Source organism: Eimeria maxima, genomic scaffold, assembly GCF_000499605.1.
Source record: "Eimeria maxima Weybridge genomic scaffold, Emw_scaff296, whole genome shotgun sequence".
Classification (NCBI taxonomy): Eukaryota; Apicomplexa; class Conoidasida; order Eucoccidiorida; family Eimeriidae; genus Eimeria; species Eimeria maxima.
Genome location: NW_013563785.1, coordinates 3,882 through 31,381, shown reverse-complemented (window position 1 = coordinate 31,381; position 27,500 = coordinate 3,882). Strand labels below are relative to the sequence as shown.

The following is a 27,500-nucleotide window of genomic DNA, read 5'->3' as shown; positions in this document are numbered from 1 at the left end:
CAGCTGTATATAAAGAAATCTTTTATTAATAAATAAATAATTAATTAAATTAATTACATTAATTTAATTTAAAGAAAAAAATAAAAAAAGAAAAAAAATGCAGCAAGATTTGTTTCTGCTGCTGTTGCTGCTGTTGCTGCTGTTGCTGCTGTTGTTGCTGCTGCTGCTGCAGCTTGAGGTGTACCTGCAGCTATTATTGTTGTTTTATACAAAAGAAGAATAAAATAAATAAAAAGAAAAAACAAAAAAAAAATAATTTTTAATTCCTTATACCCACCTGCTGCTGCTGTTGCTGCTGCTGCTGCTGTTGCTGCTGCTGTTGCTGCAGCAGCAGCAACAACAGATCGAGGGGGCCCCCAATAGTACCCTACGAGGCCCCCCTGTGGGGTATAAATTGTCTTCTCTTTTCCTCCTTTTTTTATATTCTTTTTGTTTATTTTTATTTATTTTTTTCTTCTTTTGTCTATACACCCAATTATAACACCGGCAGACGCTGATCTAAACCCTAAACCCTAATACCAAGTAAACCCTAAACCCTAAACCCTAAACCCTAAAACCCTAAACCCTAAACCCTAAACCCTAAACCCTAGATGGAGTTTATTTTGCATTTTTTCTTATTTTGTATTAGCAACTCATTCGCATAGAGAGGCAACAGAAGGACCCCTTGCATCTCCTCCTAGGGTTTAGGGTTTAGGGTTTAGGGTTTAGGGTTTAGGGTTTAGGGTTTTGGGGGTTTAGGGTTTTTGGGGATTTTTAGGGTTTATATTCCTTAATTACTTTCACCAAATATTTTCATTTACAACAATTTATTCATATTTGTGAAAAGGGTTTAGGGTTTAGGGTTTAGGGTTTATGTATTTTTAGGGTTTAGGGTTTAGGGTTTAGGGTTTAGGGTTTATGTATATTTTTTTTTTAGGGTTTATAACGGTGGATATTTCTCCTTCTTATATTGAAGAAAAACTTCGTGATATTCTTATAAACCCTATTGAGGTTAAGGCACCAAATAAGTAAACTTTTTTTTTTTTTTTAATCCTTTTCTTACTTCTTTTTCCTTTTTTTCTTCTTTTCTTTTCTATTATTACTTTTATTATTCTTTAAATCTTTATTTTATTCCTTTTATTCTTTTTTTATTTTTTTTATTTTTTTTCTTTTTTTTTGTTTTTTTTTTGCTTTTTTTTTCTACATATATATACATATATATATACATATATACATATTTATACATGTATTTATATAATTAATTACCTAATTAACCAATAAACTAATTAATTAATTAATTAATTAATTAAATATAAATATATTTATTTATTTATTTATTTATTTATTTATTTATTTATAGATTAAAAGTATTGGTAGATTTTTCATCACCAAATGTTGCAAAAGAAATGCACGTCGGTCATCTACGATCAACTATTATTGGAGAATCTATTTGTTAGTCCTGCTGCTGCTGCTGCTGCTGCTGCTGCTGCTGCTGCTGCTGCTGCTGCTGGTGACCCATTAGCTCGTCGTCTATGGGTATCAATATGTGACGTAAGTAGGGAAGAATTTACAAAAGTTTATTCACGATTAAATATTTATTTAAGGGAGATGGGGGAATCTGCATATAATGATATGATTCCTGGTGTTATTAAGGAATTAGAGGATAAAGGGTATGTCTTTTTCTCCCTTTTTTTTATCTCCTTTATTCTCTACTTTATTCTCTCTCTTTTTCTCTCTTTTTTTCTCTCTTTTTCTCTCTTTTTTTCTCTCTTTTTTTTCTCTCTTTTTTGTCCTCTTTTCTGTTCTTGTATTCATATTTTTCCTTATGTTATTAAAGAATTTAATTCTAAAGGGGACCTCTTTTTTCTCCCCTTTTTTGTCTCCTTTTTTGTCTCCTTTTTTGTCTCCTTTATTGTCTCCTTTATTGTCTCCTTTATTCTCTCCTTTATTGTCTCCTTTATTGTCTCCTTTTTTCTGTCTCTTTTTTGTGTTTTTTTTGCTGTTTTTTTTTGTCTCTTTTATGTGCTTATAATGATATAATTCCTTATGTTATTAAGGAATTAGGAGATAAAGGGTACATCTTTTTCTCCCTTTTTTTTGTCTCTTTTCTTTCCTTTATTGTCTCCTTTATTGTCTTTTTTATTGTCTCCTTTATTGTCTCCTTTATTGTCTCCTTTTTTCTGTCTTTTTTGCTGTTTATTTGTCTATTTTATTGCCTTTTATGTGTATATAATGATTCATTATGTTATTAAGGAATTAGAGGATAAAAGGGACGTCTTTTTTGTCCCTTTTTTTGTCTCCTTTTTTGTCTCCTTTTTTGTCTCTTTTTTTGTCTCCTTTATTCCTTTTATTGTCTTTTCTTTATTCTGTCTCTTTTTGTGTCTCTTTTGGTGTCTCCTTAGTGTCTCTTTTATTATTTATTATTATTATTTTTTTTTTTTATACAACAACAACTACAACTCCTGCTGCTGCTGCTGCTGCTGTTGCTGCTGCTGCTGCTGCTGCTGCTGTTGCTGCCGCTGCTGCTGCTGCTGCAGTTTATTAAAGGAGAGTGATGGTGCAAAATGTTTATTTACACCAATTAATGATGTCCCCTTAATGGCAGTAAAAAGGGACGGAGGGTTTGGCTATGATTCTACAGATCTTGCATCTATTAGGCACAGGTAATTATATTTATTTATTTATTTATTTATTTATTTATTTATTTATTTATTTATTTATATTTATTAATTATATTTAATTGTATTTATTTATATTTATTTTTATTTACTTTTTTTTTGTTTATTTTGTTTATTGAGGGTTTGGTTATGATTCTACAGATCTTGTTTTATTTATTTTATTTATTTATTTATTTATTTATATTTATTTATTTATTTATTTATATTTATTTATTTATTTATTTATTTATTTATTTATTTTATTTATATACAGACTTGTAGATTGTAAGAATGATTGGTTAATATATATAACAGACATGGGGCAAGAAGAACATTTCCTTAAATTATTTAAGGCAGCAGAAATGGCTGGTGAGCCCTAAACCCTAAACCCTAAACCCTAAACCCTAGATGGTTTTTGTTTATTCTCCTATTACTCCTTTAGGGTTTAGGGTTTATTATTATGATGGTTTGCGTTTCTTGATGAATGTTTACAAATGGATTTATGTGTGATACAAGAAGGGATCTGTTTGTGTATTTCCTAGGGTTTAGGGTTTAGGGTTTAGGGTTTAGGGTTTAGGGTTTAGGGTTTAGGGTTTATGGTTTAGGTTGGTATAAACCCCCAACTCGTTGCTCCTTCGCGGGGTTTGGTGTTGTACAAGGATGTGACGGAAAAAAGTTCAAGACAAGAAGTGGTGATGTTGTTCGTCTTGTTGATTTATTAGATGAGGCTGTTGTTAGGGCAAAAGAAGAATTAATCAAAAGAGCTGCAGAAACAGGTAAATATATCATGAGGGTTTAGGGTTTAGGGTTTAGGGTTTAGTAAGGTTTTTATTTGTGGGGTGTGTAGACTGAAAAGGGTTTAGAGCGGAGAGTACTTTGATATATTAGAGGATAGGAAGATTAGGGTTTGCTGCGTAGAAGGATTAGGGTTTAGGGTTTAGGGTTTGCAGGTGGCGACTCTGCCTGCAACGGAGAGGAAATATATCGTCGTGCAGAAGTGTTTTATTTAATACATTAGAATATAGAATTTCAATTTTTAGAAATTAGGGTTTAGGGTTTAGGGTTTAGTGTTTAGGGTTTAGGGTTTAGGGTTTAGGGTTTAGGGTTTTTCAGGTGGCGATTCTGCATGCGACGGAGAGGAAATAGATCGTCGTGCAGAAGTGTTGGGATATTCTGCGGTTAAATATTTTGATTTAAAACAAAATAGAACAACTGATTATCAATTCTCTTATGATCGAATGTTAGACTCTAAAGGTAAATATGCATGCCTGCATGCATGCATCCATGCATGCATGCATACGTGCATGCATGGATGGATGCATGCATGCGTTCTTGCATACATACCTGTGTCCATGCATGGCGTTGTTGTGTGCATGCATGTGTTGTTTTTTGCATGTATGCGTCTTTGTTTGCATGCATGCGTCATTGTGTGCATGCATGCATGCCAGCATGCATGCATGCATGTATGCATGCATGGGGTGAATAAGGAGTTTGTTGGTCGGTTGATCTTTTGGGGCTTTATTTATGTTGTATTTGTTTACTGTTATTTACTGCATATTTATTATGTTTGTTATTTTCCTTTTATTTGCCTCTGCTGCTACGGCTACTGCTGCTGCTGCTGCTGCTGCTGCTGCTGCTGCAGGGAACACTGCGGTGTATCTGCTGTACGCGTATGCTCGCATCTGCGCGATCTTTAGGAAGGCAGGAGTCAACCCCGATGATATTAGCCCAAGTCTGCTGCTGCTCGTGCTGCTGCTGCTGCTGTTGTTGCTGCTGCTTCTCTTGTTGCTGCTCTTGCTGCTGCTCTTGCTGCTCATACTGTAGCTGTAGTTATGCTGCTACTGCTGCTGTTTCTGCTGCTCTTGCTGTTGCTGTTCTTGCTGTTGCACTTGCCGCTGCAATGTTTGCTGCTGTTGTTCTTGCTATTGCTCTTGCTGTTGCTGCTGCTGCTGCTGCTATTACCTTATATTTATTCCCTTTATTTATTTATTTATTTATTTATTTATTTATTTATTTATTTATTTATTTATTAGGTTCCTTACATATAACAGACCCTAACGAGAGGCAACTTGGTGTTTTGTTGCTGCAATTCCCTGATGTTGTTCTTGGTGTATTAGATGATTTACTACTACACAGGCAAGTATTAACAGCAGCAGCAGCAGCAACAGCAACAGCAGCAGCAGCAGCAACAGCAGCAACAGCAGTAGCAGAAAGTTTATTTATTTATTGTGTATACAAGTTAGCAGAATATACATATAAATTAACATGTAGTTTCTCTGATTTATATATGAATATATGCATATTTCTTACCTTAATGTATTTATTTCCTTATATTTGTATATATTTATTTATTTATTTATATTTATTTATTTATTTATATTTATTTATTTATTTATTTATTTATTTATTTGCCTACAGGTTAGCAGAATATGCATATAAATTAACATGTAGTTTCTCTGATTTATATATATGAATATATGCATATTTTTTTATTTCTTGTATTTATTTACTTATTTATATTAATAAATAAATAAATAAATAAATAAATAAATTAATTAATTAATTAATATACTTATTTGTGCCTACAGGTTAGCAGAATATACATATAAATTAACATGTAGTTTCTCTGATTTATATATATGAATATATGCATATTTTTTTTTATTTCTTGTATTTATTTAGTTATTTATATTAATTAATTAATAAATTAATAAATTAATTAATATATATATATTTATTTACCTATTTGTGCCTACAGGTTAGCAGAATATACATATAAATTAACATGTAGTTTCTCTGATTTATATATGAATATAAAAATATTAGATGAAGAAAAAGACGTAAAATATAGCCGTTTATTATTATGTAAATTAACACAAAAAATATTAAATCTTTCTTTCTTTTTTCTTGGTATTACACCATTAGAAAGGGTATAAATTATTTGCATGCATGCAGCAGCAGCAGGAGAAGGTGCAGCAGCGAAAGTTGCAGAGAAAGATTATCAATACAGACAGATAAATGCACCTGCTGCTGCTTGATAGTTAGCTAGCTAGCTAGCAACCTAGCTATCTAACTAGCTAGCTAGCTAGCTAGCTAGCTAGCTAGTAGGTTCTCCAAGTCCTTGTGGCTGTGGGGCTGCAGCAGCTGGGGGAGCAGCAGCAGCAACAGCACCAACAACAATGGGAACACCAATAGCAGCGGAAGCAGCAGCAGCAACAGCAACAGCAACAGCAGCAGCAGCAGCAGCAACAGCAGCAAGTATCTGCCTGCAGCAATGTAGGAGGCGCTTTGCTGCTGCTAGCATCTCACTGGCTTTGTCTTAATCCTCAGCAGCTCTTTGCTAGCTAGCCAGCTAGCTAGCTACCTAGCTAGCTAGCTAGCTAGCTGCATAGGAGCCTAGCTAGCTGGCTAGCTAGCTAGCTGGCTAGCTAGCTAGCTGATGAGGTTTAAGTTTTCTTATCTAAAGGGAAATAAATTTTATTGTTTTTTGCTTCGATTGCTAAAAAAAACGTCGAGAGGAATTGCTGTTGCTGCTGCTGCTGCTGCTGCTGCTGCTGCTGCTGCTGTTGCTGCTGCTGCTGCTGTTGTTATTGTTGTTGCTGCTGGTGGTGTTGTTACAAATTACTTATCTTTTGCTGTTACTGCTGCTGCTGGTACAAAGTACTGATCTGCTGTTGCTGTTGCTGCTGCTGTTGCTGCTACTGCTCTTACACGCTACTGCAGCAGCAGCAGCCCGACAAGCAGCAACCACTGCATGCATATATATGTATAGAAAATATATATAATTTATATTATGTATAATATACAATATATATAATATATATTATAGTATATAATATATATATACATATATTTATATATAATTATACAATATAAAATGCATATATAAATATTTATTTATCTATTTGGGGTGTATAGGCACCTCTTAATATCTATATTTGTTTTTCTTTCTTTTTATTTATTTATTATTTAAACCCTTTTTTATGGCATAATTAATAACTGCAGCAGCAGAAGCAGCAGCAGCAGCAGCAGCTTATGCTAGCTGGTGGACACTAGCGAACAATTGATGCTAATGCTATTGCTGCAGCTGCTTGTTGTTGGTGCTGCTGCCTCTGCTGCTGCTGCTGCTGCTGCTGTGCTGCTATTGTAACTGTTATTTCTATTGCGCTAGATGCTGCTGCTGCTGCTGCTGCTCAATGTCGTGCTGCTTAGGCTAATAAATTCTGCAGCAGCTGCTTCTGCTGCATTAACTGTTGGTGCTATTATAACTGTTGTTGTTGCTGCTGCTTGTTGTTGCTGCTCATGGTGTAACTGTTGTTGCTGCTCTAGCTGTTGCTGCTGCTGTTTGACTGTTGCTGCAGCAGCAGCAGCAGCAGCATGCCTTGCCTCGAGTATTAAGGCGTCGTTGTTGGGTCCAATAGTATTCCTTCTATTTCTTCTAAATAGAGGAATAAAAAGAATATAAATAATAATAATAAATTAAATTAAATTTATTTAATTTATTTTTTATATTCACCTTTTGTTGCGGTGTACGTACAGCTGACGGGGCTGCGGATATCTGCCGCTCGTTTCGTCATACAGCAGCAGCAGCAGCAGCAAAACCTTTTCCTTCAAGTTCCTCTTTTGATTCTTCCTTGTTTAAAGTAATTAAATACTTTCTTTTCTCCTTAATACCCCGCAGACACCCAAAAAAGACAACTAACAAGCCCATAGACCGCCCGGTGCTGCTACTGCTGCTGCGCTGCTGCGCGCCGCGCTGTTGCTGACCCAACTCATTCAGGTGTACGTACATCTCTGCAGCAGCAAATTTAACATTAAAATTAATTATTTTATCCCTGTACTAACTGCCACGCGTTCCTTCCCTCAGGCAGATGCAGCAGCAGCAACGGCAGCTGGAGCAGCAGCAGCAGCTGCTGCTGCTGCTCTAGCAGGCATGGCAACACAGCAGCAGCAACAGCAACAGCAGCAGCAGCAGCAGCACCTATTCTCCTTGGGCTTAATCCATACACACCATTATATTTCTTCTTGAGGCTTCTTGAGTCTGTGGTGTTACAGCAGTGTGTTGTCTCGTGTGTGCAACTGCTGCTGGTCCTGTAGCTCTTGTTGTTGCATTTGCTGCTGCTCCTGCTGCTGCTGCTGGTGCGCTGCAGGTCCACAGCAGGGCTGCTGCAGCACGGGCCCTTCTGAGGGCAGCCGTCGTTGAATATGTGGGGACGGATTACGGAGTCCTTCAGCAAGGTCAAGAAGAAGGCAGATGAGGTGCTGCTGCTGCTGCTGCTGCTGCTGTTGTTGTTGTTGTTGCTGCCGCTGTTGCTGCTGCTGCTGTTCCAGCTTATGGAGCCTGCTGCTAAGTGTGCTGGAGCCAGTGGCTCCCTGCACGACGCACACAGACCTTTACTCCCCTGCTGCATCCGCTGGTGCTGCTCTGCTGCTGCTGCTGCTCTAGCTGCTGCTTCTCTAGCTGCTGCTGTTGCTGTTGCAGTCCCAGTGTGCATGTTCCAAGGCAATGTGTACGAGCTGCTGCTGCTGTTGCTGCTGCTGCTGCTGCTGCTGCTACTGCTGCAGGTAGCGAATTCCGTTCAATCGAGCACCGCTCTGTTTACGCGGGCTCGCGATGTGCTGCTGACGTTTGGCGGAGGACACGAGACAGCAGCAGCAGCAGCTGCTGCTGCTGCTGCAGGCTTCGCAGGGCTGACAGCAGAGCAGCTGCTGACGCTCCTTGAGCAGCAAGCAGCAGATGTAAGATCCCTAGACGAACTGCAGCAGCTGCTGCATGTATGGACAACCTTGCTGCAGCACGATGGTAAGCATCAACAGCAACAACAGCAACAACAGCAACAACAGAAACAGCAGCAGCAGCAGCAGCAGCAGCAGTGACACAATATACACACACATGTGTATGTTTGCTGCTGCAGATGATCCAAATGCCCCTCGTTTTCCCTCTGGTGACTTAGAGCAGCAGCAGCAGCAACAGCAGGAGCAGCAGCAGCAAGATGCATCCAGCAGCAGCAGCTCAGCTGCTGCAGGCCATTCCCAACAGCAGCAGCAGCAGCAGCAGCAGCAGCGAGTGTGCAGCGACTTCGCTAAACAGGTTATAGAGGAGCAGCAAATGCTCTCCTCCTTGCAGCTGCCACAGAAACTCTTAAGCCAGGACTTCGGCTTCTCAGAGGTCAGCAGCAGCAGCAGCAGCAGCAGCAGTAGCAACGGCAGCAGCAGCAGCATCAACAGTTAGCTTAGCATAGTTTGTGTACATGCATAGTTTATATGTAGCAACAGGGAGACAGCATACCACTGAGACACATGCCGCTGTTGCTGTTGTTGCTGCTGCTTCTTGCTGCTGCTGCTGCTGCTGCTGCTGCAGGTGTTGTTTCGATCTGCAGGGCCGCAGCTGCTGCTGCGCTCCATCGCTAGGAGGCCGCAGCTGCGGGCAGTTTTTCTTGCCAAGGTGCAGCAGCATGCGCAATTTATTCAGCGGCAGCAGCAGCAGCAGCAACAACGGAAGCAGCAGCAACAGCAACAGCAGCAAGAGGAGGGCATCCCGCCACCACCACCACCGCCCCCAACGTCGCCTCCGCCGAAGCTGCAGCAGGTGCAACAGCAGCAGCAGCAACAGCAGCAGCAGCAGCAACAGCAGCACCATGGAGAGGGAGACGCAGCGTCTGAAATGCAGTTTGCTGCTGCAGCAGCAGCAACACATGAGGAAGAAATGCCTGACAAGGCAGAGATGCTGCTTCAGCTGTTGCTGTTGCTGCTGCAGCAGACGCTGCAGCTGTCCTCGCAGCAATGCTTGCGGCTGCTTGTTGCGCTGCTGCAGTCTGCTGCTGTTGTTGCAGAGACAGAAGTTGCACTGAGGAGGCTAAGGGAGCAAGCAGCACTCAAGCAGCAGCCGCGACGGCAGCAGCAGCAGCAGCAGCACGAGTCAAAGAGAGGTGACGCAGAGGAAGGTGGATCCCTGCAGCAAGAGAAGCAGCAGGAGGATGAAGGCAACACCTCTGCTGCAGCAGCAGCAGCAGCATCTGCTGCTGGTGCCGATGCATCTCTTGGTGGTTTCTTGGAGGAGGAGGAGCCTTTGCTGCAGGACATGTCTGTTGCTGCAGCACGTGGTGTATCTGCTGCTCTTGCTGCAGCAGCACTGCTGCAGCGGCGGCAGCAGCAGCAGCGGCTCAACTATCAGGTGTATAGGCTGCAGCAAGATGCTTCTGTCTTGGGAAGAAAGATAGAGAACTGTGATATGCCACTGGCAGAGGATGCAGATGTAAGCTGCTGCTGCTGCTGCTCTTGATGCTGCTGCTGCTGCTGTTGTTGCTACTGCTGTTGCTGCAGACATGGGTTGCGGTGGGGATGCTGATGGGGGTTGTGGTAGGGGTGCTGCTGCTGCTGCAGAAGGTGGTTGTGGTGCTGCAGCTACGCGACTAAGCTGATAACCAATCATCGTTGTTGCTGCTGCTGCTGTTGCTGCTGTTGCTGCTGCAGGCGGAGAAGCTTTTTGTACCGCAAAACATGCGGTTGCGGGCGAGCAGCAGGTTGCTGCAGCAGACGGTGCTGCTGCAGCAGCTGAAGCAGAAGCAGCACGAGTTGCTTCCCAAAGCTGCAGCAGAGGCACTGGAGGGTATAAAGCTGCTGCAGCAACAGCAGCAGCAGCAAGCTGCTTCCTGGCAGAAGCAGCAGGAGGCATCCGATGCCTTCTTGAACAAACTGCGTGTAAGTTGCTGGTACATTTGCTGTCGTTGCTGCTGCTGCTGCGGGTTTTTATTGTCCTGCTTTCTGCTGCTGTTGCAGCGCTTCCTGCTGCGGCTGCTGCATCTTTTTAATGAAGATGTCTCTATGGTGCTGCTGTTGCTGCTGCTGCTGCTGCAGACACACATGCAGGCATCAGCTGAGGAACTAATCTCCCGTGCTGCTGCTTTTGAATCCCGGCGTGCTGCAGCACAAAAGAAGCTGCAGCAGCTAGAGGAGAGGCGATTCTCGCTGCAGCAGCAACTGGAGAATTGTCTTGCTGAGGTTCGTGCTGCAGTTGCTGTTCGTGCTCTTGCTGTCTGCTGCTTGTACTACTGCTGCCGGCGTTGCTGATGGATGCTGCTGCTGCTTGCACGTGCTGTAATTGCTAGCCGCGAGGTGGTTGCTGTTGCATGTGCTGCTGCTACTTTTGCTGCTGCTGCTGCTGCTGCTGCAGATTGGGGAGGCTAAGGAAACTCTTAGAGCAGCGCATGAGGCGGAGGAGCAGCTGCACTTGGAGGTGCAGCAAGAACAGAGCAGCAGCAAGAAGCTGGAGAGGCAGCAGCAGCAGCAGCAGCAGCAATGGAATGTAACAAGAGACAGTTTGCTGCTCTTCCAGCAGGCAGCACTTGATGCAGCAGCAGCACATAGCGAAGCAGCAGAAGTCTCTGCTGCAGTTGCAGAGGCAGATGCAAAGGAGCTAGAAAGTAAGCCCCCCTCCTGCTGCTGCTGCTTCTGCTGCTGCTGCTGCTGCTGCATACTCTGTGGTTTGCTGCTGCTGTTGGGTTTGCAGACTCTCTGCAGACGTTGGTTTGTCGTCATTTCGCCTTCGAGAAGAATCGCGTGCAGCAGCAAGCAGCAGCACTGCGTCAGTGCATGCGTACGTTAGATAAGCAGGAGCAGCAGCAGCTGTTGCTGCAGCGGCAACGGGAGCAGGCGCAGCTGGAGGGAGACGGAGGAGATGGGCTAACAGACTATGAGCTGCAGCTGCAAGAAGAAGAAGAGCAGCAGCAGCAGCAACTGCTGCATAAACAATTCCTTAAGAGCCTGCAGCGGCTCGTTGTCGCCTTTGAGGAGTCGCAGGCATTTTTGCAGGCGCATGCAGATACACTGCAGGAGGCTCTGCAGCAGCAGCAGCTGCTGCTGCGGCATAAACAGCAGCAACATGGCAGCCAGTCGTCTTCCTCCTCCTCATCCGCTGTTGCTGCTGCTACAGCTGGGAATGCCCAAGAGCAACAGGAAGCAGCAGAAGCAGCACGTGCTGCATTGAGAGAGATTGCTGCTGTGTACATGCAGGCCCAGCAGGAAGCTCAGCCTTACGTACAAAGCATCCGTAGGTCATGACGACGAAGCCGGGCTTGCTGATACTGCTGCTGCTCCGTCTGCTTTTGCTGCTGCTCCTGTTGCAGCAGCTGCTGCTGCTGCAGTATGAAATGGCACTGTGATGCCATATAGTTTACTTATATTTGCTGTGTGCAGAGGCCGCGATGTCGGGGAAGAAGGCGCCGCTGCTGCGGGAAGCAGCAGCAACACCAGTGTCTGTGTCTGACGTTTCAGCAGCAGAAGGAGCAGAAGGAGCAGAAGCAGCAGATATCAGCAATACTGCAGTAGTGGACAAGTCGGTTGCATGGTTGGCCTCCTGCGATAACGCGGATGGTGTCCTGGCGTCGCCAGCAGCAGCAGCTGCTGCTGCTGCAGCAGCTGCAGCAGCAGCAGCTGCTGCTGCTACAAAGCCAGGCAAAGGCCTCCAGTTGTTTACTCTAGATGCAGATAGCGGCCCCCCTACACCTGAGCTAGAGGCTGCTGCTGCTCCTGCCAAGTCGCCGCAACATGTCGGCGCCGAGGTTGCGGCTGCTCTTACAGCAGCTGGTGCTGCACCTGCTGCTGCTGCTGATGAAACGCCTGCTGCACCGGTAGGCAAGCAAGAAGGTTCTATTTAGATGTTTTGCAGCATTTTGTGTATAAAAAACTAATGAATGATTTAAGAAAGAAATCGTACAGGCCAATGGCTTGAGGCCAACCATTACCAGGCTTGTTGACTGCAGCACAGTTGCTGCTATCTGCTGCTGCTGCTGCTTCTTCTAGTTTCTCAGTTGTATGTATCGATGTCGCTGCCTTCCTTGTAACGGATGCCGGCAGCAGCCTGCTAATGCTGTTATAGCGGCAAACAATACACGTACGTAGTTTTGTTCTTATAAGAGAGGAGCCTTTTTATTATTGTAGGAGAAATGGCTAACAATTCCAATGACAGTGTTGGTGACAATGTAGAGGAAGGCAGGTGCGGCAACAGGAATGAGGAGCAACAAGAAGGCATCTGGTGAACTTGAACCCTTGTCGTGTTATATAGGGAGGGGGTATTTTTGTTCTGTTTTTAATGCGTTTACTTCATCTGCATGCATTGACTGTTTCTTACTATGCTATATACTTTTAAGTGGTGTAAGTGGATGTTTTAGGGTATTTTTATCCTTGTAGTGCAGTCTCTGCAGCGAAGCAAGGAAGCCCGCATGCTCATTCACCCTCTTAAGGCAGTAGTGAGAGGCTTATAGCATCCATTGCATCCGCATCAATCATTATGCACTTTCCTTAGTCATATGTATTTGTTCTTCTTATTTGCATCAAATTAATTGGTAATTGTTGCACTTTCCTGGTAATTGTTGCCCTTTCAAAGCCCAGGAGGCCGCGAAGACCGCTGATGCAGACAGCTGCTCTTATTGCTGTGGTCTAGCTTTTTCTCCTACTCTAAGAATGCCAGCATGCCTTCAGGTAAATGTACAGCCGTCTCTGGTGTCCATATAGCGTGGCACGTTGTTGACTCCCAACGAGATGCAGTGGTTGCCAAAGAATACTTCAATTGTGTCTGGTTGCCTGACCTAGGTCTACATTGCAGTATAAGCAGTGACATCTGGGAGGTTGTCTATTGTTCGTTTCAACAATATTTAGACCACTATTATATTCATTGCTATATTCTATGGCCCTTGGTGACTACTACTATGGAATCGACGGATGCCCACTCCTGCGTACAAGCAAAACCACAATTGGTGCAAAATCGGCGCATAAACAGGGGCCTAGACAAGGTTTGCTTGCCTGTGTTCCTCTTTACCTTGAATTATTAAAGGCTCTGTGAGTATAAAATCATAAATCTACAGAAAAAAGGGAATTACAGCTTCGTGAGCGCTGACCGTGCGGGAGAGTTGGTAAACGAACGGACAGGCATAGGGATTGTCACTCAACCCGACTGCAACCCACAACACCAGCCGTTGGTAAATATCTCCTACGAAAAAAGATGCATAAATCATTAGTCTGTAGCATTTTAAACATTGATCTATTTAGATATATCCCTCTGTGGACCGACCTTTGCACGGTTGTGCCTTGGCTGCACGACAGTATGCGCCGCATTGCATCGGCGGGCGAGTGCCGATATAATTGGGGAATGCTGCATAGTCCCCATTAGAAGACTTGTTAAACACACATTATTTCTGTCACACGTGAATAATATCGGGTTTGCACCACCATTGTGTCTCATATGAAGAAGCCACCCTCTGGCTCGTTGCATGTTGCTCAATCAGCAGCAGCGGGGCTTCGGAGTGGGTTGCGGTTGCACGTGCTCGTGGGCCTGCGGGCACGCAATTGCAATCCTGGCGACACGCCTGCCAATTATACTTGTTGTTATATTGTCCCTACTGAAATAAGTAAAGCTCGCATTCTTCACTTGAATCTTTGCTCATTTCAATATTTTAGCGTCCGTTCTTCGCTTTAGACATCGGCGAAAATGTGCGTCTCTAAGCTGCTCGTTTTCCTCTGTGCCCTCCCCATTGGAATAGCAATGGGCAGCCGTCATGACACTGGCAGCTCATTAATGTTCCAGCAAGGCGAGGTACCCAATGAAAAACCTGTTCACGGCATCGGCACCGTGGTAGGCAGTTTGCGGCGCGCAGGCACATCCACCGTTGCACTGTCCACATTGGCAGTTGCTTTGGTGGTGGGCTTCCTCATCCTGCGTTGTTTTGGTTCTCTTCAGTCCTTCAAGAAGGAAAAATACGGAAGAATAAGAAGGAGGCTTTCAGTCGACCACACGGATATGTGTAGCGTAGGTCTTCGTAGAGGGAATGCGGCTTAAGCGGAATACCCCGTATGGCTTACCTGTTCCGCTATTTCAGGTTTAACAGGAAGGGCATTTGTAGCTGAATAATATGGAGGGCGGGTGGGGGCATGTATTTCAGCGCCTAGTCCGCGTCACGCCAGTTCGCGGCGGTGCATAGTAGGAGGGTTGACTAAAGAGTTAGACTCCGAATTTCCCATTGGCCACCAACAGGGGTTGATACATGTTCCAAGGATGCGCATTTTGCAATGCGCCAATGTTGTTGTGTACTTCCGCATGTGTTTGATTGGATTCTGTATATTCGGTTGCTGACGACGCCTTCCAAATGATAATTGGTTTTTTCTTGGTATCGTAGTAGATTGAACCTGCAATACATGTAACTGTGTTCGGCCGTCATTGGGTATTGAGGAGTACAGCCAGAGGAGACGAAACCGCCTCTTTCTCCCTTTGCGCGAGTTTCGCGAGTTTCGTTTAAATCCGTTGTATTGTAATGCTTCTCCGGTAGGACTCCAGAAGCATTGGAGTGAATTCGCCGGTAGGCACCACACAGAGAATGGTGATGTTTGCAAGCGAACACTTAGGCGTGGCATTGCACCTACATAAAGGATGCACTGCGGCTGGGGAGCTGGATCTCAGTATGAGCGAGTGTATCTCGAGCGTATGAGGCCCACCCGTAAATGCCATACTTGAAAAGGTTGGTGGAGTCACCTACCTTGGATCTAGCCTACCCAAAAATGCAAGCAGCTCAGCAGCTGCAGGACTGTGCACGCTAGTCGGTGTGTTGATAGTTTCCACTTGCTGTTTCAGCAGGTTAAGATGGACTAAAGCATCCTTCGCCGAGTTGCGGTGTGCAGGATATTGGCACCCTTGCACCGTACTCGGCCGGACGCTTTCCATTTACACTCCGTGAACCAGGATGTGCGTTTCATCCTTTTGAGCAGATGTTTGTAGTGAGAGCAAGCGCAGAAAGTGTTGCTGAGAAGGGCGGGTGTTTACGTGTATGGTGTAACGTGGTTTGTTGCAGTCTTACACGGCCGCATATAGCAGTGCGAAAGAATGGGTGGTGTGGCTAGGGAAGTTGAATGCTGAGTCGGCAGTGAACTGTGCATTGCTGTCGTAGAGCTTGTTTGCGGTCGTTTCCGTTCCAGGCAAGTCTTGCTCTCCGGAGGAGGAGAACACAGCTGTGTAGAGAGATTCGACGAGATTGTTCTGAGTAATGCAGCCCGTGACAGCATGCCCTAGTGGGGCATAAGTATTGCACGGCTGGTGCCTCGGTGCAAACGTTTGTCGTCGACGACAGTTGGTTGACAGGCTGCACCAATGTGTTGAGCAGGGTAATATGGACTAGTTGCGGTGTGCGTGATATTGACCATGTGCCGTACATGTCCAGTCATTCTGTATTTACACGTTGCGGCTCAGGAAGTGCGTTTGATCTGTTTCAGAAGGAGATGTTTCTTCTATGGAACCACGAGCAGACAGCATTGCTGAGAACGGCGTGCGCTTTGATGTTTGGTGCAGTGCGATTCTTTGGTTTGCACAGCCGCGTGAAAAGGAAGGTATGGCCATTAATTGTGTGATGGCCTGCCAGCCAGCAAGAGGGGTGAAAATTTGCACCAGAGGGCAGATGCTTGCTTTGCACGCAACGTGGCCCGAACAAGGAGCAAGGGCTGGTGCAACAGGGCCGATGCTAGTTGTGCAAAATGTTGGGTGGTGTGGCTCGTGGGGATGCCGAGTTGGCAGTGTGCTGCGAATTGTTGTCGTGTAGTTGGTTTCCTTTTGTTGCCGTTCCAAGCGAGGCTTGCTCTCCGGAACAGAACCCTGGTTGGCATAATCGGCTCGCTTTGTACGTAGGCGTTTCAGTTTCTGCGCTTGCTTCCCTGCAGGTTCGATTGCAATGAATTGGATGGAATGTAGCAAACAGTCTGCACACCTGGCGGGTATAGCGCGGCGTGTGTCTCACGACACCTGTTTGGTGGCAGCCTGCATCTGCATCTAGTCCATCTTACCCTGCTGTTTGAGCAGGGTAAGATGGACTAGAGGATCCTTCGTCGAGTTGCGGTGTGCAGGATATTGGTCTTGCACCGTAGTTGGCCAGCCATTCTGCGTTTGCACGTGGTGGCACAGGAAGTGTGTTTGATCCGTGTGTGAAGCATATGTTTCTTCTGTGGATGAACGAGCACAAGGCATTGTTGATAGCGGCACGTGCACCGATATTCGGTGAATGGCAGCTTTATTTCATGACTTGAGGGAAATGCAAAGCAGCATCATTATTCAATGTGGGAGAAAGCTAATTAGGTTTGCATTTGACAGGGCGCGAACAACGGTTCATAAAGGGCCGAGGAAGTATGTAAGATTATGCCAGTGAGCAACGGTTGTACAACCATTAGATGGTAAGGACTAGACCCCTTGGTTTACTATTTAGTTTTCGATTACCACATCCAGGATTACACAACTGCCACTCCCCACTAGTAATATGCATCACCTGGTGCTAGTCTGCACGAATGCGTGTGGACAGTCTATGGATCAGCTGTTGAGAGATATTGCCACTCCAGAACTCGGTTGAGCTCAGTTGGTGCGTTAGACGTTCATGCCCACCAATCAGACTGGTGACGAGTCCTTGGCCCCTGAGTGTTGGATTCCTACTCTTCATCTGTTTGTGGGGTACGGCCTGCTCCCCCAAACTGGGTAGGTGTTGCCCCGCACATAACGCCAGGAGAAAGTTTAGGGACTCAGTGGGAAAGCCAAGAGATCTGACCCAGATTTTCTAACCAAACCACTGTGAGCCGTATGGTGCTTCTCGTTGAACGTCCGCTTGGATTTTGCCTCGTCTATAGGCCAATACCAAAGTGCACGCTCGGTTTAAAGGTCTCACTTTAAACACATTGAACACCAAAAGCAATATTAACAGGATTTCCACGTAAGACTACGTTTCCCAGCGGCTTTGCGATGCTTCAGATTGTAAGCCCATGAGCCAAACCTTCATGCTTTTTCGTGCACCAAGACAGCAGTGCTGTACAAGAAGTGATCAAAAATGTGAGGCTAGAGAAATGAACTCGGGCCTGAACTGGTGGAAAGGGAGAGACGGTAAGCCTGCGGGGGTTTCTTGAAGTCACAGATAATCTAGAGACTCCTGGTGGTGTTAAGGACAGGCTAGCCATGCTGAGGGAGACGCAATAGAAGCGTCCCCCAGAGCAAGATCTCTCCTGCCGCCGAGCCTCTTCTGGATATCCTTATATGACCGTGCAGGCTTGGCCTATGAAGGGAATGTGTAAATTATCAGAGAGCCACTGCATCGCTGTTTCCTGGCAAAGCCAAATGCAGCAGTTACGATAATGAAACAGTACCTTCGCCAAATTCCAAATGATTAATGCATGTATCCCGCAGCCCGATAGTGAATCGGTATTCTTAACATCACCGTCGTTGGGTGAACTGTATTTGGCTTGTGATCCGGTGAGGATGCTTCCCACTGGAGGCTGTGTCTGCGTGCAGCCGAAATATTTAAGGAAGAAAACAGAAGCATGGACGGTCCTTAAGAGTTACGAAGGCAGAATGCCTGACACCGGCGGGGGAGTTCATATAAGGTGCAGCTCAGTTATCCATTCAGCGAAATACACAGGGACCTTATTTGGCATTGCTTCACCGTTGTCACGAGGCCATCAGGAAAAGAAGAGCGTAAGTCGTCGTAGAACGCCTTTTGCTTAGGAGCACCGGTAAAATGCTTGCGTCTGGTATGCTCTGCTGGCTTTTGCCTTAAGCTGATAACGGAGCAGAATGCTGGTTTCTGTCAAATTGGATCATGAAGCGCCCACACTAACTGCTTGCCTATTGGCCAATGCTTTCACAAAAAAGGTATTTAACGTCAGCTGCATCTTACTGTACCTGCGCATAATTTGCAACTGTGGAGACCGTTCAATTTTACAGATTCCACAGGCAGCGCGTGATGAAATGCTTTTGTGAACGTCGCCGCCTGTTTTGAGACCGAAATACTGACACGCACTTGCTCAGTGACTGGTATTACTACTCGGGCGTATGCTGCAGCTCGATTAATATGGTTACCGTTCAGCGAAGTAAACAGAAACTGCATGACTACACTACTAATTGAGGAATGCTGCGAATACACCGGAAGAACCTGACCAGATGCTGCCGTTTGGCGTTGTGTGTTAAGGTGAAGCGGGAAGCAGGAACGACGTGGTTTCCTGGGTAGCTCTGCTTGAGCATTGTGTGGCGCTTTAAACGTCAATGCCTCTAATATGCAACTACCGCGCCACGTTGCCCAATGGTAAGGTGATGATGCACAGCTGCAAACGCGGAGTGCAGCTGAAATGCAAGATGCTTGCAGAGACTGAGCTGATTGAAAGTGCTCACTGCATATCGACACATCCAGGGGAGTGCTGCGTCATCTTCAAAGTGGTTCTATATTGAATGAGTCTTTGTGGATCTGGTTGGCGGGCGGCAGAACCTGCAGCATGCTTGGAGGATGGGGTGTTAACTTCTATAGATTGTTGTAGTTACAGTGGGTCTGCTAATGTAATAGCGTTTCTTTCACTTGGGCTCTATCATGGGAATCAGAGCAGGATTTGTGGAAGGAAGCAACGGCGATGGTGGAAGGCCTGTTGAACCGCTGGACCCCAGGTGCCTCGTGAATGCTTGACTTGATGCCTGCGGAGCGCACAAGACTGTGATTGAACATCAGTCCTACTGATCTGCAGCCAGTGTGTTGGCACGCACATCAGATACCGGAACCACACTGCAAGTTAAACAAACCAATCCGAGTGCTGTAGGCAGAATATTCATCATCTAGATCGGCCTCTGTGCCTTCTATATTGGGATGGCTCAGGGGGTACGGCTTTGTGACAAACAGAGAACATACGAACACTGTATGGTGTCGCGGGATTAGTGCTTGGGCCCACAACGCCCGGTGCACTAGCCTTTCTGGAAGTTACCAGGGAACGCACCTTTGGTGAAAAGTGTTGAAAGGGGTGCTACGTTGTTTTGTGACTTAGAGTCAGATACCCGTCAGGCGATTGCTTATCATACCATCCGTAGATGGTTCCGGAGTACGTGATCTCGTAGCAGGCTTGTTGAAATGCAAACGTTATCCTACTGGCACACGGAATGACAATGGGGTTGTTTCAATCTGATGCGTGCACTTTACGGCTTTGCTGCTCGAACTATTCAACGGCATAAGAGCGGTCCACCTGTGTACAACGTGGATTGCGAGTTTGGCATTTGCACGAGCAGGCGTCAGGAGACAAAATGAACACAGAGAGTGCGTTCGGGGAAACGCCTACTATTTGTCGCTTAGTTGCAACGATTAGATAGAGTGCATGCCCCTCCATAATGACTGTTTGGCAGCAAATGGAACTGTTGGCGTGTATATTCAGCACTTACAATCGACAGCATGTTGCAACCAGAAAATCCGTTTTCAATTCTAAGAACTGACTTTAGAAGGAATTGCAAAGTTCGCTGCCATCTATCGCTGGAGAATTCCCCTAAACACCCAGCTAGTACGATTCCTTTGGTCTTGCACTTAAGAAGCTGACGTCGTCTTACTTGAGCCTATATCGACATACGGGAACCAAGATGCGGTGGGATACCGTCTATGCATCGTTTTACGTGAGCCTGCATCTTGGTGACCAATGTTTTGCCTCCGCAGAGCTCCTTTTCTGCTGGGGAGGAGTGACCAGCTAAGTGTAGTCATCAGTCCACTACATGCGAGGAAAGAGGCGCCACCCCTGAATGTGTTGACAGTAATGCAGCACATGATTATCTATGGTCAGGTTTGCATGGATCAGTGCATTATCACGAGGTAGAAGAGTCCATTCTCCCAACTTTACCAGAGAGTGCGCTAAGCAAAGAAGCACGTTTTTTTGCTCACACGATAACTCGCTATTTTACAGCTGATATTTTTTGCGCTTCCGGGGTGCTCTGAAATTCCAGCAAAATGAGAGCCGGAGCAGCTCGGTAGGCCAGTCAGTGTCTCTCCTACATAGTATGTAGAGGTTGGCGTTGGGAGTAAGGGGTGCCTAGTTGACCTGCGTGAGAGATGACGCCGTGCGCAATATATATTTTCTACGAACTATCGGAATTGCCTGCAATTGATACATTCACGGGGAAATGATGGTATCGACAAGCAGCTACATTTTGGAGAATTCGCCCCCCCCAACTGGAGTTGGTTGCCGAAGTTGTCAAAGGTTCAGAGAGTGCGCCTTCTTTTTATTTGCCAGACCCGTTTCTTTTGCTCTGTCTACGTATTTGGGTGTGACACGTTTGCTCCGTGGAACGCGCTGCAACATGTTGGATATTGGTAGTGCAGGGGCGAACATTCTGCCGAGGGTCTACTTGTCGGTTTAGAGCTTGCTGGCAAGCGGTGGCGAGAATACAAAGTGCAACAATGTGCAAGGAAGAGTTTGGCTACCAGTTCATATGAATGAATATGCTCGTGGTGTTGTGGCATCTGTCATGCTATGAGGCTCAAGCACAAAGTATGCCGACCTGGATAGTGATACTGTCTGAATTGCATGCATCATTTCATTAATGATGCGAGTCACCGTTTAAATGAGTCTATTCTAGGCTGTGAGGATCCTCAAGGATGTGCTTGCATCCACATCGCACTTTCGTGAATATCGGTAGATAAGGCATGATTTCCTAGAATCATAGAGGCGCACTCATAAAATACGACTTTTTTGATGCATAAAGGATCAAGCGTGCGTATGGTTTATTTAACCGAATTGTTTTCGACGGCGCTGCTGCATTAAAGGAGGAGAGGCAAGTTGTTCTGCATATATATTGTTGTTTCCTGGCGACATTTTTGCGTCACTGTAGTATGTAGAGTATAGCGTTGTAACAGGATAATGGCAAACATTTACCCCTACAAAAGTAATGTAGGTGAGCATCGAATTCATCTGCACATCCATTCAAATCCGCAAGCATGCACATGGCTTTGGGCTGAAATCAGTTCGTAGGTCCGGCAGAGCAAGTCAACCTGATGTACCAGCGGCTTGGCTGCTCATAGAGATCGCCTTCACCCTTGTAGTGCTCATGCATGCTTTTCATGGGCCTCGACAGTAGTCACAAAGTTGCAGAGATAAGCATAGAGGTGAACTGATTCCTTCCATCGCCTCCCTTTCTTGGAAACACCCACCCACTCACACCCACGCCCAACCAACGACAGGCACACTCACACCCACCAACAGTCACGCCCACGCCCACCCCCACAAACCCACCCATACCCAACTACCCACACCCATCTACTTACTCTGGTCGTTATCATCAACTTAATTTGGCTGTTTACAGGTAATCGCTTCACTAGCAAAGCCCATCTTCGTCGGGGAAGTCAAATATTGCCTTTAATATAAATACCTTGTTTAGGCGGCGAAACACTTATATTGAAGCGGGGTTTGGCATCATCGTTTCAGGTCGTGCGTTCCTCTCTGTAGACTACTGTGCTGTTGCAATGCAAATAAAGGTAGCTGGAGATGTAAGGTGCTGCAAATAATTGCAGCAGTTTACATCTCCAGCTATCATGAACTTAGGAAATGGTAAAATTCGTAGTCAAGCGTATAATGTAATTTCGATGCCCTGCGTTTCTTGCTTACATGAGATCCTACTGAGCAAATTTCATGTACTCGAACACAGGCTGTGCGTGTAGTTGGCTTGAGCCACAGACAGCTCCTCGATATGGTTTGTTAAATGAGAGGCGAGTAAAGTGAACTTCGCTTGCCGATTCGCAGGAAGCTCATACGGGCCGATCCATCCTCTCTGTAATCCACGATTTGGCAGCTTAAAGGTGTCCTCATCACTCCGCATCGCCTTGAGAGACATCGGCAGTTGACTTTCTCCCCACGCGAGTTGTGCTGTACTTCAGTTACAGAAGCGCCAATCTTGCGTGGTGCACAAGTCATCCGTCGCAACCTGGAAAATCTGCGATAGAAGCACCACATCGCGTGCCCCACAAAGGGCTTGCCACTATTTGTGGCTACAGGGAACAGAAAAAGTGGTGCGTCTATGGTGAAGCATGAGGTTCTCTGAAGGGTAGACGTGGACCGTCTACGTTGTGTTTCTGTTAAATATAAATCACGTCAGGGTGTACGTCGGCTGTTCTGCTTGCAACCAAAGAAACGTCAGAGTACCTATGGAATGCCACGTTTCGCAAGAACAAACAAGGCAGTGATTGCATTCCTGCCCGTACTACTCTGGCATCAAAGATTGTGGGTTACTTCAGTTACAGAAGCGCCAATCTTGCGTGGTCCACAAGTCATCCGTCGCAACCTGGAAAATCTGCGATAGAAGCACCATATCGCGTGCCCCACAAAGGGCTTGCCACTGTTTGCGGCTACAGGGAACAGAAAAAGCGGTGCGTCTATGGTGAAGCATGAGGTTCCCTGAAGGGTAGACGTGGACCGTCTACGTTGTGTTTCTGTTAAATATAAATCACGTCAGGGTGTACGTCGGCTGTTCTGCTTGCAACCAAAGAAACGTCAGAGTACCTATGGAATGCCACGTTTCGCAAGAACAAACAAGGCAGTGATTGCATTCCTGCCCGTACTACTCTGGCATCAAAGATTGTGGGTTAAGCGTCGGTAGATTGCACCGACAGGATATGCCAGTAGAGCTTTTTCAACCCCAACGTGGCAGACAAATTTCAACGTTGTCACCATACATTGGCAGTAGCATAACAAGCGGAAACAATTCCAAGGCCCTGGCCTTGGAACTGCTGAGGAGCTATGCATAATCCTTTGAATTCGTGTTCCGCCTAAATCCGCCGCTCCTCCTCCTAAGTACATTCACAGGGAGTGCGTCATTAGACACAAATAATTCCAATATATAACCTCTGGCGAGGACCTAGGATTTGCAATGAATGGAAGCTTGCATGCTGTCAAAATCTTCTTGAATGCCGCGGAATGAAGAATTTAATTTTACAATGTTCTCCCTAGTAAATTGATGTTATGTGGTCACACTCTAGGCTCCACGCGAGGTCGTCAAGCAAGAAGCCGCGGGTTTTGTACAGCTGCAACCATTAGTCAGCGGAAGTAGGCGGACCAAATGTTGTGCTGCTTGTTCGCACGGCAAGAGTGTACCTGAATGCAATCCGGCAAATCCCGTGGCAGTACATTCGTGCCGCGAACAAGTGCATGGCGCGCTCAAGGGGGTAAGCCATCCGCAAATCGTGGAGACACAGTGAATGCTCGCCTCCGCAGTTTCAGCCCAAAGAATGTTCGGATATCCGCATGCCTGATGCGTCGTTGGTGCAATAATCCGTCGACTGCCTTACCTTTACCTAACACGAGCAGCCCCTGGCTCGTGCCTGCCACAAGCTCAAGAAGCTCGACCGGAGCATATGGGGCGTAGGGTTGTCAACAGTTTGCTGGGGCGCAGGAGCATATGCTTAATAAGCTTGTGCGTGGAAGACTTCCACTAGCATGTTTTGTGTAGGATGTGACTTAGACGTAAATAAGGTATACATCCAGTGGAAGTGTGCTTATTGGAGGTCATCTTCCAAAATGAGTGTAGCGCAGAGAATAGAGGGTCACACACTAGCTTGCGGCGGATTCCATATTGGCTTGCGGCGGATTCCATATTGGCTTGCGGCGGATCTTAGATTGTGAGGCTTGTTGGCATCAATTTTTAGAAACTAATAGGTATTTGACTGTATTTGGTGAATCTGAAATTCGCCTTACATGATTTTAAGTGACTTACGCTCATTCACAGTGGACTGCTGAGCGAAAGCATCCATCCCACGGTGCTTAGGGAGTGAGTTATAAGCCTCTACACCAGCACATCCGACTGTTGGGCTAAGCGGTGCGCTCCTAGATGAGGTTGGCCTCGGCATAACGTGCTTCTAACAGCACTGCAATGCACTGAGCTGCTCTATTAGTCCCAAGTAGGTGGCCTGTGGCGCGAGAAAGCCTTTGTCAGTGGACCCGTCTTGCACTTTTGCACATTGTGCATGCAGGCAGTACGAAATGAGAAAGGTCGCCTGATACAGCAAAGAAGCTTTGACCCCACAAGGCCCGGATGTGGCCATAAAGGCATTGCAGGTAGTACTTTGGATGCTCGAGAATTATCGTATTGCGATGCTCACGAAAGCTGGGGTTTGGCATTACTCGGTGCTGCTTGCTTTTCACTTCATGATGTTTAGTGAAGCAATGTGTCTCTACCCAGAAACAGACTAGCATTGATTTTCTAGAATGCGCACACGCTTGCGTGTGCTACACCCTACACGGCTCTCAGGCATACCCTTCACGGCTCTCAGGCATTTGGCGGGAGGGGGTGCCAGACGGATCGCACGGTATTGTCAAGGTGACTGTCAAGGCTTCTCCTTCCCTGAAGCGTAGTGCAGGTCGTTTGCAAAACCCTTTGATCGCAGGGTTGCTTGTGATTCGTGCAAAAGGGGGAGGGTTGTCTACGTTGAACAGGGAAGGAGGGGGCGTCATGGCCTCATCCCATTTTTGGGGTCTCAGCCTTTCGAGTCTCCTCCACTCGCCGTGACGTCGTTTATTCTCGTCAATTGAGCCAACTTCCGGCGACATGGGTCGTTTATAACTGGCACTTTGAAGATCGCCTTCTGCTGCCGATGGTTCAGCATATGGTGGTGGATTGGAAAGTACGCAGGCAACCCGCTTGGTATGTTGTCCTTTGTTTCTGTTGAGAGCTACAGCCAGCTGCTTCAAGACGTGTCGCGGTGGGGGAATGCATGATTCCGAAGCCGAAAAATAAGCTAAGAGCAGGGCTATGTCGGGCCTGGCAACTTCCTTGCACTGCATGGTATAAAATGTCCCACTGTGCTCCATGCAATCACATCTAATGCTCCAACGGCCGGGCGTTCCTGTTGGCTGTGCATGTAGTCAGTACGGTAGCCCAAAGACACACTTCCATTCCAACGGTAACGTCCTTTGCCCTCATCAGTCCTGTCCAAAAGTTAATTAACCCGACAGGCAGTCTTACCATCCTTTGCCAGCGGGTGATACCTTTGGTAGCGTTGCTCCAGAAAGCAAATTCGTGCGACACTTTGGGTAGCAGTTCGTGTGTCCCACATGCCTGCTGGCCGACCACTCGCATGAACGTCAGGCTGCGTGCTCACCGCTGCTGCGTCCAAGATATCCTGCGACAGACATGGGAGCCACAGACAACCTGGTTGTGATACACTGGTTCACGCAAAGCAATTTGACGTATTAGCGCAGATATGCCTCACGTATACAATTAGGCCGTTTGGGGCTTATGTTCAATATCACTGTGTGGCTTTCAATGCTCGACCACTTGAAAGGGAGTGAGGTTGGCTATAGCTGTATAAACATGAATCCAATTCGTTAGGGGATAGAGCCGTGTGCATCGCATGCCGAATTCGGCAGCAAGATCGGAGCGGCGTCTTGAGGTGTGCATGCTGACACTTTCGTTTGCTTGGTATTAGCAAGGGCAGTTCGGTAGGAGCCACTGAATCTGTAAACCCTTTGTGCCTGGAGTTGGATATTGAAGCTCCAAAACGCAAGAAGGCCGGTACGTGGGAGACTTTGTGCTGTCCACTGAAAGGACCACTTCAGATGAGCCGACCTACAGTCTCATGTCTTCTCACTATTTCAGTGGGTGCACAGTAAGGTAGTTTACACGCCCATGCCAAACTCCTCCACGAAGCGTTGTGATCAACGCTTCTCAACGTGGTGCATTATATGATGCCGCATTTTTACGCTAATAACTTGGTACTTCAAGAGTGGGGATGTCTCGTCTGGTTCCCGTTGTTGCCCAAACAGGCAGTACGGAGCCGCCATGTGTAGCTTCATAAACGGGGGCAGTCTTATCTGTTCACAGACGGGATGCGCACAACGGCGCCGATGCCCATTTTTCTTAGTGCACGACATAGCAAATTAGCAGCAGGCCTGCGAGACCTACCAGCAAGGATAGTGGGGGCGCTGCTTCAAGATCGTTGATTCCTTAAGCTCTGTGTTGTTGAGTGGGGTTTCGTTTTGAGCAGGCACTTGAGAGGGTTAGTGCGGCCTTATGTATTTGCATATGTCTGAGGACCAGCATGCAGCGTTCGAAGACGAAATACGAGACTTCGCTTAGAAGTGCGTTTGGTGGCATACCTGTACAAACATCCAACGGGGTGGGCCAAGCCCTTTGGAGACGCTCTTACGTGAAGGTGCCGCATGATTGCAAAGCCAAGGCGAAGTCATTCACACTTGGTGTACTGTCATTAAGGTGCCCTGCTGCTGCGGTAAGTGGCAAGTTTTTTGAAACGTAATTCTGTGGCGGCGGTGTGTTGTTCCTGTTGTGCCTTAAGGGAGTGCGCCATGGCTAATGCTTTCAACAGCATTTTCTCAAGAACGGTAGCATTTTTGCAGCGATCGCTTAGGATTGCCAAACCGCATCCGGGCACTCCTCCTGCCACCGATTTGCCACCAGCACGCCCTTGTTTTTAGGATGGGTAGGGTTGCCAGGGACTTCACGAGGACCAGTTCGTGTGTCCCACTGACTTGCTGATTTGCCACACTGTATGAATTCCAGAAGTGTACTGCAGACGATTTGTGGGAATTTCATCTGCGAAAGCCAAGGGAGAGTGGACAAGAGTTGTTGGTGCCCAGTGTAGGAACAGCGACGTAGATAGGTGCGCCCTAGTTATTTAGGTAGGTAGTTGCGCCTATCGCTCAACCTTACGACTAGGTTGGTCCAGCGGAGGTCAGCTGCCACTGTCTAGACAACAACACCCGATCACACCACAGGTGGTGAGACTGATATCAGGCGTAACGCATTTGCACTAAAGTCTCTTGTTACTTCTGTCCTCCCTCGCGCTGAATAGCGTTTGGACCACCTTTGAGCGGATTCCCCAGCAAGGGCAACTAAGCTAGCATTTTTCGGCGTTTATGCAAGCACAGGGTTTTCTGTTGCCGTAGCGAGCGCCGTCCAGTGGGGACAGGCCGGTTGGTCGCTGAGTGTACATTTGCATTTGGTCGAGCTGCAGAACACAGGAAGGTACATGTGGTGAAGCCATAATGCTGAGGAATGCCAGCTCTGCTGCAAACTACACGAGTTGTCTGCCAAGTGTGCCTGGCACA

General features: G+C 46.3%; 4 protein-coding genes across 4 annotated transcripts; 3 read left to right on the top strand and 1 right to left on the bottom strand.

Moving 5' to 3' along the window:
• Positions 1–2,953: 2,953 nt before the first annotated feature.
• On the top strand, positions 2,954–4,333 carry EMWEY_00026990 (arginyl-tRNA synthetase, putative; the record flags this gene model as incomplete). The annotated part of the gene is made up of 4 exons (XM_013478135.1): positions 2,954–3,005; positions 3,242–3,412; positions 3,750–3,876; positions 4,279–4,333. 4 exons carry the CDS (start codon positions 2,954–2,956, stop codon positions 4,331–4,333), a joined length of 405 nt encoding a protein of 134 aa, XP_013333589.1.
• A 3,508-nt stretch (positions 4,334–7,841) lies between these two features.
• EMWEY_00026980 (hypothetical protein, conserved) lies at positions 7,842–12,898 on the top strand (the record flags this gene model as incomplete). Its single annotated transcript, XM_013478134.1, has 9 exons — positions 7,842–7,895; positions 8,202–8,439; positions 8,552–8,863; positions 9,017–9,891; positions 10,110–10,337; positions 10,810–11,059; positions 11,146–11,685; positions 11,832–12,265; positions 12,830–12,898. 9 exons carry the CDS (start codon positions 7,842–7,844, stop codon positions 12,896–12,898), a joined length of 3,000 nt encoding a protein of 999 aa, XP_013333588.1.
• A 1,223-nt stretch (positions 12,899–14,121) lies between these two features.
• EMWEY_00026970 (hypothetical protein) lies at positions 14,122–16,447 on the top strand (the record flags this gene model as incomplete). The annotated part of the gene is made up of 5 exons (XM_013478133.1): positions 14,122–14,439; positions 14,957–15,086; positions 15,572–15,664; positions 15,894–16,007; positions 16,335–16,447. The coding sequence occupies 5 exons, from the start codon at positions 14,122–14,124 to the stop codon at positions 16,445–16,447; spliced, it is 768 nt and encodes a 255-aa protein (XP_013333587.1).
• An 8,233-nt stretch (positions 16,448–24,680) lies between these two features.
• EMWEY_00026960 (hypothetical protein) lies at positions 24,681–26,621 on the bottom strand (the record flags this gene model as incomplete). The annotated part of the gene is made up of 4 exons (XM_013478132.1): positions 24,681–25,233; positions 25,422–25,555; positions 26,136–26,246; positions 26,532–26,621. 4 exons carry the CDS (start codon positions 26,619–26,621, stop codon positions 24,681–24,683), a joined length of 888 nt encoding a protein of 295 aa, XP_013333586.1.
• Between the last annotated feature and the right edge of the window lie 879 nt (positions 26,622–27,500).